At 38.3% G+C, this 19120-nt stretch overlaps 1 protein-coding gene across 6 annotated transcripts in view; it reads right to left on the minus strand.

The window, feature by feature from the left end:
- The window catches only part of ARMC8 (armadillo repeat containing 8), an 82308-nt gene that overhangs the window by 40650 nt on the left and 22538 nt on the right, over window positions 1-19120 (minus strand). For all 6 annotated transcript variants that reach the window (XR_008237487.1, XM_052803477.1, XM_052803475.1 and 3 more), the window contains 2 exons: window positions 6534-6676; window positions 6336-6433 (listed from right to left, as the gene is read on the minus strand). Coding sequence is in view for 5 of the 6 variants with exons in the window: in XM_052803477.1 (XP_052659437.1) it covers window positions 6336-6433; window positions 6534-6676 (241 nt within the window). In the remaining variant the exon portion in view is untranslated. The remainder of the gene's footprint in view (window positions 1-6335; window positions 6434-6533; window positions 6677-19120) is intronic.

The following is a 19120-nucleotide window of genomic DNA, read 5'->3' on the forward strand; positions in this document are numbered from 1 at the left end:
TACAGTGTTCCCTAATGTTGCTAACATATGTTCTTCTCTCTACACAATCTAGGAAACCATCGAACATTGCAAACTTTGGGGATGTCAACAAGTAGAAAACCTAGACTGTGGGAGCGGAGGGAAAAAACCCCACATTTGTCCTGTTTTGGTCTCTTCCTCCAAATAAGTGGGGTTCTAATTTATAAGCACCTGCTATTATATATTGCTTTATAACTGTATTTTGTCCTTACTTTAAATTTGGTTTTCTCTCAGCTAACCAGGAAATTCTATGTAAGAATTTATAGGTGTCAGTATACATTCAGGTTCTTAGGGAAAAAAAGAAAGCCATAACAGTAGCAACTAATTTATTTGCTAAATCATAGGTGACTAGCTCGCAACCAGATTTGACCCTTGCATCAATCGTGTAATTCTTATGGACTGCTCTGTGCAGCTGTATTGTCTACAGAGATATATTGGCAGGTACAGATCTGCATTTCTGTCAGGCAATGAATACAATTCACTCACATGATCTGTCACCTTTACCACATGACCAATGCACGTCTGGATACTGAATAATGCTGCCAACTCTGAAGTGGTCCAATAAAAGGCTATAGGACTTGCACTCCTTCCCTCAAGCTAGTGGAAAGGTTTTGTTTGATTTTTAAACTTGAACTGGTGGAATTGCTTATGAAAACCAGATTTCAGTGAAAAATACACAAGAATAACATTTAGATTATTCTTCATTAACTAAGAAAGCACTTGAAATCTACAAAAAGTGCAAGAAGGCAAGCTTTGTATCAGAAGCTACTGGAAATTAACCTGAAGCTAGAGAAGTGACGATTTTTGATGCTATCTTTCACAGATTTTACTAGAACATATCTTCCCATATCCCTGTAGTTATCTCCCAAACTATTAATAAAAATATATTGCTTTCATCTTTGAATAAAATAATTTCTCAGTTAAACTCTTTTATTCAACACAGATGAATGCATAACATCTCTCTACCTGTATCTGACACCAGGGAAGGAACTGACAACCTTTTATTTCACATCCTGGCCAGTGACATTGCCATGCAATGGTTCAGTTTCACCTAGAACTTCAACCGTATTGCTCACATGAGTATTTTTGGCTGCAGTTTGATAGATAAGAGAGCTTTGGTAAAGATGTAAGTGGACAGAAATCAAGCCTCTAACTGTTTAGAAGCTCTGCTCTAGAGTTATAGAAATGGAAATAGAATGGCACACAGTGATTTGCGTAAGATAACATTTTACTGACCAGTGTGGCATCATAGCCCAATGGTAAATTCCTGGGTAGGAAGGTGTTCACATTGGATGATCAAAAGCAATTTAATTTAGCATTTATAAGTCTGGGCTGTTCTGATACCAAACATTCTGACAGGGCATTTCTGGTGTCACCATGACCCCAGTGATGATGCTGTATATAAGGGTTAATGAATCCTTGCAATTGACAGAGTAAGGGTTCCCTGAAATTCTACCAATACATAAAGAACTGTATTATTAGATATTCTGGATTAGAAAAGGATACATTTGAGAAGCAATTCTTTGGAGATATCTTTTATACACTTTCTCATTTTGTTCCACCAAATCAGAAATGTTGTGGGTATGAAAAGGTTAAAAACTCTTGGAAAGTTGCAGGAATGCTTCCTTAATGCTTACGAGAAAATTATGTTAATTTTGCCCCTTGATTCTGCTAAAATATATCCAAATTCTATAATAATTTTGGTATGTTTATCAGAAAGAATCTAGAAAGAGTAAAAAGATGTGTGGACATTACTGACTTCCAACTAAATGCAAATAATAATTATGTGTCAATATGAGGCTACATAATTCCATTTTTTTTTCATATTAATATGCAAGTAACAAAGGATCTTTCTAGCAAACCTAGTAAGCAACACTGAGTCTACATTCATAATTTGCAGTTAAAACAATGAGATTCACAAATCCGTTAAAACGTTGTCTGCTAACAAAGACTAGTTCCAGGCAACTTATGACAAATATCTATACATCACATGTAGTATAACAAAACTACTGCTCATACAGAGTTACAGAATTCAGAAAGAGAGAATTAAGAGTTGCATTTACCTGCTTGGATCCTAATATCTACCTACTTTCTTCATATTCCTTTTTAACTTTAAAACAAAATTTGAAAGATCTATTCTTAAAACATTTCTTTGTAACAGAGGATTATTATTCTTTTTACCCAGTCAGAGAACTGAAATACTTATATTCATCCAAATAACTTAAATTCAAGCTCTCTAAGCTAGAATTCATAATTTTACAATTCTCATTTTTAGGAAACAGGTCAGATTAGAGAACATTTAGCCTTACTGCATGGGCTCAGCCATCACAAACAGGAGGAATGAAAGGAGTAAGCCATTAGAAGATGACCTAGATTCTTCCTTTAGTAGCTGCGTATCACTGAGCCATGGTAGAACATGTGTACACTATGCAGTGTGGTTTCATTGCTCATTGAATACCTTGTTAATCAGAGTTAATATCCTGCTCTGTCCTGCTAGCCTTGTCCTCTGAATTATTCCTCCTCCCCTTCATCAAGCCTGGTCAATCACCAGATGACATTAAGTTTTCCATCTCGAACCTGAACAGTAAGGAGGAATGCCTTTTACTTAACATTACTAGCTCATCTAAGTTGGAAAAAGCAAAGATTTCTGAAACTTCATTCCTCATTGTCTCAACAGCAGGGAGAAAGAAACTCATCCTGCTGCAGTGCCTTCATTCTCTAAGCTTCCTGTAAGGACAGACTCATTCACAGCAGAGAACATACCTGCTACCTGCCTCTTCCTTCAAGGCCAGCATAGTTGCCACAGATAGAAATCTCTCACTAAAATTTTGTCTGGGTCCCACTGAGGAAGGAAAATGGGATCACAACTGAGAACATCTGTAAAGAAACATGCAGAATGCCTTCATGGGCTGGAAAGGTTTTCTGCCACTGAATCAATTACTTTTGTTTTAAATAGATCAGCAAGAGCTGAAGCGACAGGCTATCAGTCAAACTGGATTTGACTTAGTGCTTGAATCTATTCAGCAAACCAAAACACACCTAGCTACATAGAGCTGGCTAGTTCAGATGTATAAAACACCTCCACACAGAATCTTAGAATTTACAAAAAAAAAAAAAAAAAGGCTGCACATATATCTGCATCTCAACAGATCTCTCACCCTGGGACTCCATGTCGTTCCTCATTTCCATTTGCAGGATGGTCACTAAATCAGTCTCAGCAACAAAGCCTGCACCCTTCCAGTTAAGGAAGCACAAGATGCGTTTAACTGGCACAGCAGGTCTGGATACTGCTTACTGTTCTGCAGTTCTGCAAGATCTCAGTATCAGACAATAAAAGCCCAGCCTTTTTGAGAGCTCAGTGTTCATTCAGCTCAACCCACATATGGATAGGTCTTCACATTTTCTCAGTACAGGTCCTACGTTCCTACAGGAAAAAGCCCAAATGTTTCCACCTCTGAAGAACTATTTTGTCTTTGGAACTGAACCTAACTGCTCAAAACTGCCAGCAGTTTATCCTTCAAGTTCCTGTCTATAAGGAAAGGTTCAAGAGGAAAGATGTAGTTTCTGACACCTAGCATTTCTGCTGGGAGAAACATTCAGGTTACTGGGGATGACGTGGTTTTGTTTTTTTAAATGAGATTTTATGTTTATTCTCTCTCAAACCTATTACAAATAGAAAGAAGTATTTTAAGCAGCTCTCTTTAAAGCATTTGTGTATCCTGGATCTTAACTGAGAGGTCCTCTGAAACCTCTAGAATGACTGTAATGACCTTGGAGACATTGAGCTAAGTCGTAATATCTTGTATTGGAAATACTCCTGGCCAAGTTTTGAGAGACAGCAACCTCCATGCAGTCAAGCCACAAAGAAATTCTGGGAAAAGTTGCTGTCTTAGATACAACTCCGGAACCAACTTTTCAGAAGCCTCTCCAGAACTGCTGGACAAGAATGAAAAGCCATTGACAAACTTATTCTCTTACCTTTCAAAACAGGACCCGATAGAGGCAGAACTCAGGAGGCTACTGAATAAGCCCTTTCATTCATTCAAGATCTGAAGCTATCTGGAAATGGTGACAGTCTCCCTGGAGCTGTTGTGATCAGAAAGAAAGAGGGAGCAGGGCGGCTAAACGAGAACTTTAAGTTCTTCCTGTTACGTGGAGTGTCTGCCATAAAGTGTTGATAAGGCCCATAATTACTTCTTTAATCAAAGACAACTTCTCAGTTGCTGCCTTGTGAAACACAGCTTGCAGCAGTGGGGGTTGTGGCTATACCTTCCAAGAGGTAGGAAAAACACCTCCTTTTCAAAGGACCTGCATTCATTACTTTTCAATGTATGGGTTTGCGTATTCCCACAAGAGAAGCAAAAAAGAAGCTGATTTGCAGAAATAGGACCTTAAGCACAGTCATAAAATACTTCACTTTCAAGTGTCCCAACTGGAATGGAAGATTGGAAAATGGGTACAAGGGCACCCTCACCAAATGATCATTTCCTGTAGCTATGGTTAATTAAGGGACATCACATTTACCTGAGTAAGGAACAGGGTAGCAAAGTTCTGATGTCACTGTTGTGCAGCAGATGAAGCAAAGGATGAAACAGAAAATCCAGTATCTTAGGCATATTGTTCCCACAACGTTAGTGGTAATTTATATGCTGATACTGGTTCTTTCACATTTCTGTACATACTCTTCCACTTCCTCTCCCTTCAAAATATCAAATCTCTCCTCCAAACAGGGAGCCATTAATAGTGTCCATTGAGCACTGATCCCCAGGAATAGGTATGGATTGTTAATGGAGACAATCATCTTAAGCCCTGACTTTGGATGCTGAGAGCAGGGAGCAGATGCCCCTGCAATTATGAACTCTTACAGGCTGACTTGGGGGAATCTGGGAGCATGAAGTGGAGTCAAAGGAAGGAACAGAGACACAGAGGAAACTCTCGGATCACTCAGGAGAGGTGCCTTCAGTGGTCACACATACAATCTGCATTGAGGGTTTCCTTGCTGAACAATCAAAAAACAACTGGAAAAAAGGCAGTGAACAGTGGAGGACAAAGCTGGCTGATTATCTACACGTACTAAATACAAGGGTAAGCTGTGAAGAGCTGCAGGAAGACTTCATGACATGGACTAACTAGCAGATGAAATTCAGAATAGGTGTATGGTAGAATTGAGACCATGGAAAACAACAAGTTTACATACCTATTTCTGGCATGAAAATGTAAGAAATCATCAGAAAAGGAACAGAGAACAAAACAGACATCATTACAGCACTGCATAACAACTAGACAAAAATCATCAAGAAAATCTGTTGAGGACTATTAACACAGAAATTATCTCTAATAATGACATAGACACCCAAACTGTAGAGAAAGTATGACATCAGAGGCCAGCTGTGCCCTTCTCTATAAGCAGCAAGTCTTCCTCAGCAAGCGACAGTCATCCCTTTGATTGGTGGGACCAGAGCGGTTAGCACTGTGGGCTCCCAACTACCCTCAGAATTTGGACATGCTTGGTGACGTCCAGACAGCAGTCTGGTGCAATGTTACCCTTCTCCTAGCAGAAAGAGATTGCTGGTACAGTAGTCTTCATGCCACAGCTTGCCTCACCCCTTACACTGGAACAAAGGAGCAGGGAAGAGTGCAAACCCTTCTCTCCCCTCTTTCCATGTAAGAGACAGTGACTGAGTTTGGGCAAGGCCTTTTGTGTTTAAACTGCCAAGAGACAGCACTACCTTCAGACAGGGCTCCACATCAATTGCTTTGCCCAGTCACCTTAACAAGGTCAGCACCGATAGCCTTACTGCTCGCATGCTCCAAGCGGAACTCAAGATTATAGCAATGGTGGAGGACATTTTCTATCCTCCTGTCAGTTAAATGTAAATCACATATATATTAACTAAAAGCAGAGAAGTTCTGGAGGTGAATCTCTTCCACATGAAGTGCAAAAACTAAGCAAACACCCTCACATCTGGAGTGGGAGGACAGCATTGGATAAAATTTTAAGTTTCAGAAACTAACTTTTGCCCATATAGCAGTGATAATGGTATCTGTAAACACCATTTAGAGACAGTTTTTACTCCTTAAGATTGCACACAAGCCTGAAAATTTTCGTTTTTTTCTTTATCAGTGTGCTACCTTGTTGACCATTTCATATCAAATATTGCTATAAATGTTAGGTGAGCCAGATGCCTTAAACGTAGGTGAGAAATGCTAACATTATTGGTCAAGCAAGTCCTCATTACTACTGCAGACAATGAGACCTTTCACTCCCACCAACTCTATAGGTTTTAAAAGGACATAATAATCTGCTTACAACTTACTGTATATAGTAGATCCTCTGGAGTTACAGGACTGATGAAAATGGTACGGAGACACCGCAGGCAAGCTTCAATAAACTTCAAATCTGGTGACAGTAATCCTATAAATATAGACAAAACCTACTATTCAGTTTCATTATCTTTGCTTATTTGAGTACTTTAGGAACATTTACTAACATAGATCCATTAAGGGAAAAGTACCTTGCAATAAGGCTGGGATAATATGGCAGTCTAGTAGGGATTTGACATTATTCTCTGTACCCATTGCAAGGCTTCCGAGGACCACTGCGCATTCTGTTCTCAGTTCTGCGCTGGAGGTTTCTTGCTGAAGTAAATACAGCAACCTGGAAGTAGAATTATTTTTACAGGAAAATTCAGACAGAAGAGAACTTCTAAGCATAATAAAAACCCCATCCAAATCCTGCTATGTAAAGAAGATGAAGTCCTTAATAGAAAGATGAAGAATGAACAAAAGAGTAAGATGAACACTTTATTCATAAGAACCTTTATACACTGTGTGTTCCTACACAGGTTTTACTTGCTGTTATAGTAGAAAGACACCACACTGTATTTTCTAAAAATGTAGTGTCACAGTACTGATATCCGGGAAAAGGTCTTTCAGGATACCAGGAAGATCCCAAATTTCAATTAAAGGAAACGAGTCTGCAGTTTGACATTAACGGGAAAGGGAACCTCATGCATCTCCCCTAACACCTAGGGACGTGGTTACCACTATCATGATGGTTGTCATCTTTGGCAGTGATTTCTTCTGGGTCACCGTTGCAAAATAATTCCATCATCAAGCACAACCATGGGGGCTGAGAGTAATCTGAGTTTTGAACACTGAGAAATGATCATATATGAACATAAAGAAGCCCAGAAAAGTTTTATGTGCACAAAGGCAGCTGAATTGTAGCTAAACAGGATCACTTCAAGCCTAAAACATATCTTGCCAAATGCATACCTTGGACCTCAATCAGTTTTGATTCTTTATACAGTATCAAGATACCTAGGAGCCCCTTTGAACATATTTTAGATTATGTCAGTAGCACCTGAATCATAGTGGAGGTCACCGAACACTTTCAGTCTACACTTGAGTCATACAAAGAGCCCAGATAGCAACCAGATTCCTACCTCGCATCAGCACAGAAGATAATCACTTTAAGATTCACGTGGTGTGTAAGCTTAAGATGAAAACCGCTTAGCTAAGGGCTCCCACATTACATACAAGTCTGAGCAAAACTGTAACAGGTAGGATGACTTGGACACTGAGATATAATTCCCTCCGTACATGCAACATACACAGTCACTTTTCTAGATCCACTAAGATAGAAATATTAGTAAAACATTACTCTGTCTAGTTTGAAAAGGTCTCTCCTAAGGCCAAGCAATATACTGAAGCCTTCTCTAGGAGCAAAAAGGAGCCAAAAGCCAGCATCCACCCCACTGCAGAAGGAGACAGAAGTAGTTACTCAGGTAAACAGATCCCTGAACAAAATGCCCCAAAACCTGACTTGTTAAATCAAAGGCAAGGGGAAAAATAACCGGAAACACAGTAACTAAATGCAATTTAGGTACATGGGACTGGAAAAGGCCACCAAGGGAAGTGCAAGCAGCCCCACAACGACAGTAACACAGAAGAGTACCTTTAACACACACTCTAAATGTTTCCCACTTACATAAGGCAGAAATTGCTTCTTAGAATCCCCTACCTTTGAAACCTAAAGTAAAAGGTCAACAGACATAACTACAGCATGTCACTGGAAGAAAGCTATGAGATCAAAGGTCTCTTCTTCCTGAACACAAACGAAACAGTTGAAATGTGGCACAGAATTAACATGTGAGATGCAAGCAACCCCAAAAGCACAGATATCCTTTCTCCTTTCAAATTCCTTCAGATTCAAAGGATCAGACTGGCATAAATTCAGAATGGCATAGACCTCCAGAATCATTGCCGTTTTCTTTAATCCACTCCATTCACAAACTTATCAAAGGCATCCAGGTTCTTTGTCCCTGCTTATCTGTTTTATCTGAAAGGCCATTTATTCCTGATGTTTAGAAACCTCCTCTAATTTCTTGTATAAATCTATTCCTGACTAATTTACATCAATTTGGTACTGCATATATATTATCCTTTAATTTATATAATTCTTCTCATTTCTTACAGTGACCAGCTAACGGTCCTGAGGCACTTTGGCCCAGACTGCCCACATGGCTCAGCAGAGCTGATCTGCTCTTTGTTCTACATTTTACTGTAGGCTCCTTTAATATTCATAGAGCAAGGTATGCAAAATAGGCTCAGATTATCAGTTGTTCCACAAAAGCATATCTCGCACATCATTTGTGCAAACTCAAAATTAACCATACCTATATTATTGGCTTCTGGAAAAGGAAAAAAAATTATACTTAAGGCAATTAAGTTATATGTTTCTAAAGCTACAAATTCTGGTACTGTATTCTTTGAAGTATCAGCTGCACTATGTCCAATGTAAAGATTAGTGCTGTTTCTGAAAGACCACAAAAGAAGCAAAATACATAATCAGTGTTATGCAAAATTGTCCTGGTTTCAGCTGGGATAGAGTTAACTGTCTTCCTAGTAGTTGGTACAGTGCTATGTTTTGAGTTCAGTATGCGAAGAATGTTGATAACACTGATGTTTTCAGTTGTTGCTCAGTAGTGTTCAGACTAAAGTCAAGGATTTTTCAGCTTCTCATGCCCAGCCAGCGAGAAAGCTGGAGGGGCACAAGAAGTTGGCACAGGACACAGCCAGGGCACCTGACCCAAACTGGCCAACAGTGTATTCCATACCATGTGACGTCCCATCTAGTATAGGAACTGGGGAGTGGGGGCGGGGAATCGCAGCTCAGGGACTGGCTGGGTGTCAGTCAGCAGGTGGTGAGCAATTGCACTGCGCATCATTTGTACATTCCAATCCTTTTATTATTACTGTTGTCATTTTATTAGTGTTATCATTATCATTATTAGTTTCTTCTTTTCTGTTCTATTAAACCGTCCTTATCTCAACCCACGGGTTTTGCTTCTTTTCCCAATTTTCTCCCCCATCCCACTGGGTCGGGGGGGGAGTGAGTGAGCGGCTGCGTGGTGTTTAGTTGCTGGCTGGGGTTAAACCATGACGAAAATCATCACAAAGGAAAAAAAGCATTCCACTTCCAATCCGAATGAGACAGAATAACCTTGCATTACTATTACTTCTTTATAGACAGGCTGGTTTTGTTCTCTGCCTTCTAGATCACGTAAGGATAGACAGGAAGCAGAAGCTTCTTTGGTAATGTACAAACACACTGAGTGATCCTAGCTAAAATTCATCATTGAAAAGATGTTTTTTCTGCACACTGAGCTACTATGTGGAAAGTGCAATCTCATCTACTGTTCTAACTCTGATTGACATTTGCTAACTGCCAAGAAAAATCCCTTACTGAAGAAAATAATTTGACAGGATTACCATAAGCAGATCAGAAGATGAATTAATTATTGCAGTAACCTGTACAGCTGTTTTATTTTAACACCAAAGACTTGACTCTTCTCGACTCTTCTAACTTACACACATATATTTTGTAAGCTAATGCTGCACCACAGTTTTCAGTATGTTCTATTTGTAACTCCACTGCTAGAAGGAGTTATGTATCTTCTACAATCAGTATCACTATTTCACAGCAAAATTTAAACTTTTTTTCCCCCTGGTATTTAAAAAGAAAGCTGAAAAATTTGACTTTAAAGAGTTGGCAATTTAGAAAACATGCTGACAACCACCCAGACCAGTCAAGAACAGAAATCAGCAACAACATACATACAATCTTTCATCTCTGCACAAGGAGTAAAGAATAAAAAGTTTTAAGTCTGTTACCAAAACAATTTAGCTTCAGGTATAAGTAGTTTATTAAAAGTTACTTTTTACAATTATTTTAAATGATACAGTATATGATACAGTAATTTTAGAAAGACTTAAGGCACTTGATTCCTACTGTTTTCACTATGCTTTCTCAGTCTGCTCCTTCAAATGTGTAAGTGTTAGAACTCTTCAGTGATGGTATCTGTAAGGACATAACCCAGGTTCACCCATACCTACACTGCAGTAAGCAGATCTATTTATGATGCAGGAACATGAAACTGACTCATGTAGTTTAATTTAGCACGTACAGAACAAACATGCCATCATGCAACATAAAACAACTTCATAAGTGGCAATAAAAGGCTCCATTTTCCTTAAATCCTCAACCATATCCCAAGTGTTTTGGCAGCATGCTTTAAGTTTGGTTGGTTTTTATGGACAGAGCTGGGAAATACGTTCCAGAGTGCTGGGGCAAAGACAACTGGCCATTAGCATCTGTCCCCTTCCTGTGAGAAAGGTCTCACTTACACACTATTACTGACCACTACTAACTTGGAGATATGCTAAGCTTCATTTCAGAATTATCTGAAGGAGTACTATTACAGAAAAATACCTATTGTTGGATTAGATAATTTAAGATCCCCAAGACCCCCGCCCCCAAACAAAGAAATCCCCTCAAAACAAGAATCAAGACTAAACCAATCCTTTCACTGGTTGTTTTCTGAGAAGCTTAGCAAGCCATTCAACAAGCCTTTCAGACACGGGGTTGTCTGGGGAATACTAGGAGACAACTCTGATGTAAGTGTTGGATCTAATTACTAATTAAAAAATGCCAGTAACAGTCACTTTTTTTTTTTAAATAGCTTTTAATAACCTAGATTTCAATTTAGACATGCAAGAGTATTTCCTTCCATTTTCACTATGAAGTCCTGAAAACCTGCTCTGAGATGCATCTTCCCTGTATAGATCACACCAATAGCCTTCCCTGATTATTAAGGACTTCAATAAATAACCTGTTCCTTGTATCCAGAAATGTTCAGTCATAGAATCATAGAATCAATTAGGTTGGAAAAGACCTTTAAGATCATTGAGTCCAACCATTAGCCTAGCACTGCCAAGTCCACCACTAAGCCATGTCCCTAAGCACCACATCTACACATCTTTTAAATACCTCCAGGGATGCTGACTCCACCACTTCCCTGGGCAGCCTGTTCCAGTCCTTGGCAACCCTTTCGGTGAAGAAATTTTTCCTAATATCCAATCTAAACCTCCCCTGGCCCAACTGGAGGTCATTTCCTCTTGCCCTATTGTTTCTTACCTGGGAGAGGAGACCAACACCCACCTCACTACAACCTCCTTCCAGGTAGTTGTAGAGAGCGATAAGGTCTCCTCTCAGCCTCCTTTTCTCCAGGCTAAACAACCCCAGGTCCCTCAGCCGCTCCTCATAAGACTTGTGCTCTAGACCCTTCACCAGCTTCGTTGCCCTTCTTTGGGCACACTCCAGCACCTCAGTGTCATGTCCTAAAACATGTTTGTTTTTTTTTAAAAGGGATTTTTACAAAATCAAAAAGCACACTAAATTCTGAATGTTATTCTTTTCCAAACAAAATAATTGCTATTTTCTTTCCCTTAACACTCTGCACTTGGAACAGATGTTACAGCTACATTAATGTTAAAGAGTGAAAGTGAAACACGCTGACTATAACCTAGTCTTTCTATGTGTTTAAAATAGAAATCCTTAACTAAGCTTTATAATTAGTGAAGATGAAAATTTAAGTTCAGATTTTACATATAATAAATTTTTGAAATATTAATAATATCCTTTTCCAGATCTTTAAAATATGCCTGTGTTTCAGATCAGCTTTTCCACAGAGCTAGACATCCATGTTAAAACATTTTCTGTTTCTTTCTTTAAAAGAGAGAACTGACACCAAGTAACACTGAAAATTAAGTAGTTAAATGACAAACTATAAAATTACGAAAAGTTTCAAGTGAGGAGAACCCATATAATTGATAAAGATGAAACTGTGCATTAATAAACTACTGTTAAACTTTAAGGACAAAGACCACATCCTTCTGTTGTCAAAAGAAACACAGGGATAGCACACTAATCTACATCCTGGACTGATTTGTTGTTTCCAGGGTCTAGCATAGACAAATTCAGCAATGATGTTTATAATACATTCCTCCCATGTATTAATATTAAAAAGATAAAAAGGTAGAAAATTGGCATGTACATGCAGGGGATAAAAGGGAAGGTCGTAATTTGGATTTTGGAAATGTAAAAAATACTAGTAAGGTACTTGTTCATAGTCCACATTTTTTTAAGAACACGATGTCCCTGCTTAACCTGGATCCCTTATCTCCAGCCTTATCCCTTATCAGCCAGCCATTCAACTTCTACCAAACCTGCAGAAATACTGGAACAAGGCTCTGCTAGAACCACCATAACTTTAGTAGAGACTGAGAGCTTCAGGACAAACCAAAAGCACAGAACAGATATTCTAAAACAGCAAAAAGGTGCTAATGTTCTTGTTGACTCACTCTTCAGCCTGTGATCCTGCAGTGGAACTCATTACAATGAGACAGGAAATTAAATAAAGCTAATGGAAAGATCTTGCAACATCTTCATGAACATTAATCCAAGGTTTGATGCTAACTAGTTTAAAACGCAATATTTAAGACTTTTTCAAGCTTCTAGAAGGCTTCCCTAAGATATTTTCCTCTAATGTTCATATAGAATAAAATTTCTTTCATTTGTCCATGCATTTCTAAGAGCAATTAACTGATTAAAGCCTCAGATGTCAGTAATGGTATCCAGGCAATCATATCTAAATGAGGTAGGGCAGTAGACCCAGAGAGATACGTCGATGAACTCCATGAACAACTATGCCTAGAAACAAAAAAATAAGGTCAGCTGGAGGCATGATGTATTCTGAACAACTGATAGGGATTCATCTAGGAAAACCACGCAATATTCTAATACAAAACTTTCCTTGAAAGTAGCTGCTGAACAAATGGTAACTACAGTGGTTTAGCAAGGAAGATAAACAGTTTAGATTTCCCTTTCTTTTGAAGATTATTGAGATGGGTGTGGTGCATTGGAGATGTGCACTGTAAAACAGACTTGCATGATTTAGACCTCATCAATCCGGTCTGAACACAGACCTCGCAGTTTGCTAAAAATAACAGAAATTTACTCTTTGACATTCCATCCCACTTACAAGTTGTCGCAAAAATCTCTGAAGTTCTTAAAATACCTGGAGAGGAGATTAAACTCAGCCATTAGTAAAAGAACCTTTTGAGCACTTCATCAAGCCCCATAAGCAGGCACATGGAAAAAGACTTCAGGGTAACAGTTCAAGTTATAGTACCAGGAATCTTAAGATACCTTCAAGTTATAGTACCATGAATCTTAAGATACCTTTTATCAAAGTATATGAATAAATAAGAGCTTTAATTCAATCATGATTATCTGAATATTTACTATTAGTCTGTTTGCAAAACAGATGAATGCACTATTTGCTGGAATGATCATGATTCCTTATTCTACCTTGGAAGACGCTTGTCTTCCAGTTCTCTGCAAGAAGGCCTGAAAACTCTACCACGGAAACATATGCGATGAATATACAGATGAAGGTACTACTGAGGCATATTATTTACTGTTGGCTTACAGAATATTGAATAAAAAGTTAATGCATGCGTAGAGGTTGACCTCGGAACACATGGGAAGTCCCAGTAAGCATCAATCCCAAACTGTGAAATGAATTAAAGTATGAGATCAAACAGGATAGGGCAACATACAAATTTTAAAAAAACCGCACCTTTTAATGCATTTTAAGCATTACTTTTCGAACAGCATAGCAGGAAACAATCACTGGCCACGAAATGTTCCAAAGTGAAAATTAAGTATCATTTTAAAAGTACACAGGATAATTTCTGTGAAATATCCGAAATGAAAAATTAAATAGTTGTGGATTCTCACACACAAGGACTCAAAAATATGAGCAATTTTTATGACTATTAATCAGAGAAATATATCCTAAACTGAGATGTCACAGTCTCACTTCTGGAAGCAATAAGTTAATTCAGAATCTCCAAAAGCTGGATCCAAGGGGCCTAGGCTAACTCTACTATCAAGCTAAAAAAAAAAACAACTACAAAGATAAGATACTGCTTCTGAAAAATTTCATACAAAGCAAATAGTACCTGTCAGTTTTTTAAAAAAGCCAAGTCGAGAAATGTGATGGAAGGACTCAGCTTTGAACTATACTATTAAAAATGTTCCAACTACTTAAATGTCTGTAAAGGAGATAGTAACACAAACAGTCCACTGACATGTGGATTACAGAGAAAAACACCCTTCTACTACAGTATTACAGTGCTGCAAGCAGTAGGGAAGTAAGCTGAAAAGAAAGCTTTTCCTTTAGGAACGAAACAAGGAGTCTCAGCTTACAGCTCTAGTAATTTATTCTCATGCTTAGACATCTTCACTTACATTAATATTCTATGATTTGCTCTCTCTATATATCACACAACTTGCATTCTATCCGATTTTTGTTCACTTAACTAAATCCAATGTTGGACCATTATAATATCTACCGAGCTGTAAGAGGTCTAAATTAAAAAAAAAAAAAAACACAAACCCCCAAAAAACCCCCACAATATTTTTCACATAAGAGTAAATAAGGACTACGATCAAGTTTTTCCTCACCTTTCTCTTTAATAATCAGTTTCATTTGAAAATAACTCTTGCTACTCTACACTGAGCCAGTGCAGTCTGATTCACCTTTTTATAACATGAATACTTTCATTCAGCATATAACACTCTGCTAACCCTCTTCCTAGTTCTTAACCCAAGGTCCTACCAGCTCTCCAAAGTCGTTCAAGTGCACACTTTTAGAGTAACTTGAAGGATATTGAAGTTGCTACAGTATGGCCTCTCCTTTTTGTTACTAGATAAAAAAAAACCCTCACATCCAAGTGCATTACCACTGTCAAATCTGCAGTCTGTATGAGCTAAATTTATTCTATTTTTCCCCCCCAAGACCACTCCACAAACCATTTAGCAAAAAATAAACACATCCTTTCTTTGCAGCCATTTATACTAGAATAAGTGAGATCAACACACAACCCCTGAAGCCCGACAGAGGTAAATTTACACTAACAACACTCAAAGCTTTTTAACTTACACAGTGAATTACACTGACTCAGCTTAGTATTAAAGTGTGACACAGGCTCAAATATTTTACAGGACTAAGTCAGTTGCCTTCATCAAGTAAGACTATTTTTGAGATGACACACGCCTTTTGTTTTACAAGAAATGTATTAATAGGCATTATATAAAGCAACATCTTCATCCAGTCTTGTTTCAACCATCTTACCACTTTGCTCAAGACTGATCTCTTATGAATAAGTTCATTGTTGAACTGTTCACTCCATTTATCTTTATAAACCACCAACATGCAAACTTTACTCTAAGTCTTCCAGAAATTCCTGTGTGGAAATATTTTTTCCATGTTAAAACATCAGTGACTCAGACAGCCTATGACCACCATCTGAAAAACTACTGTTCCTTTAGACAAACCAATTTTAAAAGGTTTTTGTCTAAGGATGTTAAGCAACCTTAAAACAAAAATTAAGCTATGTTTTGACTTCCCATTCACCTGCATTTTGAAATTCTCCACTGTATACAAAATGGCTACACTATATTCCCACTCCATTTGATATCACCACCCAACATTCAGTATCTGCATATGAAAGAGGATGTCAAGAATACATTTTTGAATACTTTTTTTACAGATTTGACTCTTACAGCTCCTTAGGAACAGATACCATGAGGTATCGTAAAGCTACCTTTTACATGATGTTTTTAAACTTGAAACTTAAAATTCTAAAAAAATACACAATTTGAAAGGTGTCATTAGAAGTACAGCTTATATTAACAACTTCCTTTTTGCTAATAGAAAAGGCACTTCAGAGATAGAGGGATGTGCAGCTTTTAAACAAGAACTACTCTAATACAATTCTGCTGACTGCAAATATTTGCTTTGACTCACATGTACTTCGTAGCTGGGTTAGAAGTATACCTTGTTCCAGTTATACATAACCCTCATGGTGAGGGTTATTCCCCATAGAGACATGTAATTATGTAAACAGGCCCTGACTCCTGACCTGCTTTGAAGAAAAAAGCAAGGACAACCGCAGGAGGCCTATTAGGGCCTCTGCTCTCCAGCTCTTGCACCACTCTAGAGCAAAGGAAGCCTTTAAAAACTACCAGCATCACAGATGAAGCTCCTTCACCTAAGTGTGCAAACCACTAGGGCTGGGCACAGATCCCTACCCTATGGAATACATGGCACAGAAAATACCAATGCAAAGTGCAGCCAAGAACAGAACAGGGCATCAGGAAACAACTCTGCCTTGCCCTCGTAAGGATGTCTGAGAAGTTTGGACAAAACACCTCATAATGTGCATGACAGACCTAGTAATACTATGTCCAAATGTACTGAGCGAACTCTTGAAAGAAAGCTGGTAACATGCCAGAGATCATGAATGTTTCAAAAGATGTGCATAATTGATAACTCGTACACTTCTTATTAACACCACCAGCAGTGGTCGTGCAGTCCAAGTTATCTTACAACTTCTGCAGTCAGCAGGCCAATTAGGTGGGAACTGAGGATCACAGAACCAGAGCTGTAAGGAATCTTGACAGATCCTCTAGTCACTGACCTTGCTCCAAGGCAGGATCATCAACCATTAGATCATTTGAAGTTACTGTCTTGCTTGTTTTTCAACACTTCCATTGGTAGAGATTCATCACATTGTCACCAACAGCAGCCTTTCAGCACTGCAAGGTGCACATGTACATTTCTCTACTACTATGGGGCAGTCTTCCTCGCTCCTATGTCTGTGCTCATCTGTCCATTTTTTTTTTTAACTCAACAGAACAATACTTGCTTTTTTGTGAAGCAGTTTTCTGTGCAGTCACACAAACATCAACACAAGAAGTGGTAGTAGGATATGATCAGAAGCATAGAGGGGTGGTTCTGTGAGATAACCCTGTCAGAAGAAGAGACCTGTTAAATCAGCTTGGCTTTTCACCTGCACATTTACATACACTGCCTGGGTCAGAGACACAAAAGGCATTTTCGTTAGTGTAACAAAGTCCTGATCCCAAGGCAACAAAAGAGGAGATGCAAGCCACAAAAGCTGCACTTCTACCAACAAAAGTTTTCAGACAAAGGAAGGCAAGAAAGGAGTTGCTACTGAGCACTGAGGGATTAGGGACAAGATTACTCCAGAAATACTAATTTCAGATAAGAAAGATGCCAAGCAAAAATAAAGAAAAAAGCTCAAAACACAGGCATGAAGCTTGAAGGCCCATTTGAACCTAAGTCATCACCTCATGAGATTGTTTAAAATAGAAGGTAATATTAGGACAACAAGGTGCTAGCATGTTGCATATTCAGCAACCCTTCTCTAAGAAATAAACCCACACCTGCAAAAAAACCCAGCTCCATCTCATGTTTGTGCTGTGTTTCCACAGAGTTTCCCACTGAAACAGACCAAGTTGAAAAGGTACCATCACTGGAAGGCAAACTGGAGATCGGAACTTGAATAGATCCTAGTATTCTCTAACTTTGGACATGATCTTGCCAAAAACTACTTTATAAAAGATGTAACAAGCTAAGAAGATCATAATTGTATTTTGTGCATCACTAAGCACACCAGGTCTCTCTTCTGGAGAAGAGATACACAACACACTTTCTTCTGCAGTTAACTGACATCTTGTGCCAAAACAATTCATATAATGATTACCGATAGACCTATGGCTTTATTATATATTTTAATATATTTATTTTATTTCCAGTTTTAAAATGTTTTTGTTCCCCAGAATATCAACTGACCAAGGGAAACTTAACAGATTCCTAGTCTTCTGTAAAATGCAATTTTGCTATCCTAAAAAAAGACTTTCAATCCCTAGGAAAAAAAGGTAGAACACCCAAATCTGATACTCAAAATTGGCATAGGTTTTTTGGAGCTTAAATTATTTATGCCTTTTTTGTTGTTGTTCCTCCCAGCTTGGTTTCTGAACACTGTTCATTCCTGTTAGAAACAAAGATCCTATCACATATTAAGACAGGTTATCTGGCATATCAAAGTCCAGTTCATCACCCAAAACAAAAAAAATAATCATATTACCAGCCTCATATCTGTCACTTCACTATCATTTCTAGAGTTGCTCTCTAGGCCTCAAACTAGAAATCTTTCTTCACATGTCTGCAGGAGCAACTGCAGGCATGCTTCATCCCCTCACGCTTAAAAATGGTTCGGGTTTTATTCTCTCTTTAACAAATGGTGTTGCACGGACAAATTGAACAGGGAAGAGTTGCCATCTCCTTTCCATAAAAGGGGTAGATCCTCCATGATGAGGTTTCTTCTCCCTCTTCCATGTCATGGAAGTAACTGGCTGCTCCCTTTTCCTCATAGGAAAGCATGTGTGGTGAATCTAGGAATCCCTCAAAGGTGCAGTTCTTCATATTTTTATTACTGTATTGAATCCTGGGTTTGTATGATTCATCAGAACTGGTAACCCTATAATATTCTTCATCCTTTATCAAGAAAAACAATCCCCAGCTATTAAGGGTTTTTTACCTTTTTTTAATTATTTGTTTAACAAAGAAACTGAGAAAATAAACCATCAGATACAAAAACAGTCAACAGCAGACATCATTTACCATCAGTCACTCAGATAATAGAGGAAAAAACCACAGAGAGGTTAAATATTTCTCATATGAGTTTCCACCATTCATTGGCCCTTTCCACTTCACAATACCAGAACTCTTCCAACAAGAAAACTCCTTTTTGGTGGCTACCTTAAGATTAGAAACTAGAAAACATTCAAAAAATTACCTGCTGTCATTGCTAAACCTTA

The sequence above is a fragment of the Harpia harpyja genome, chromosome 12 (assembly GCF_026419915.1).
Source record: "Harpia harpyja isolate bHarHar1 chromosome 12, bHarHar1 primary haplotype, whole genome shotgun sequence".
Classification (NCBI taxonomy): domain Eukaryota; kingdom Metazoa; phylum Chordata; class Aves; order Accipitriformes; family Accipitridae; genus Harpia; species Harpia harpyja.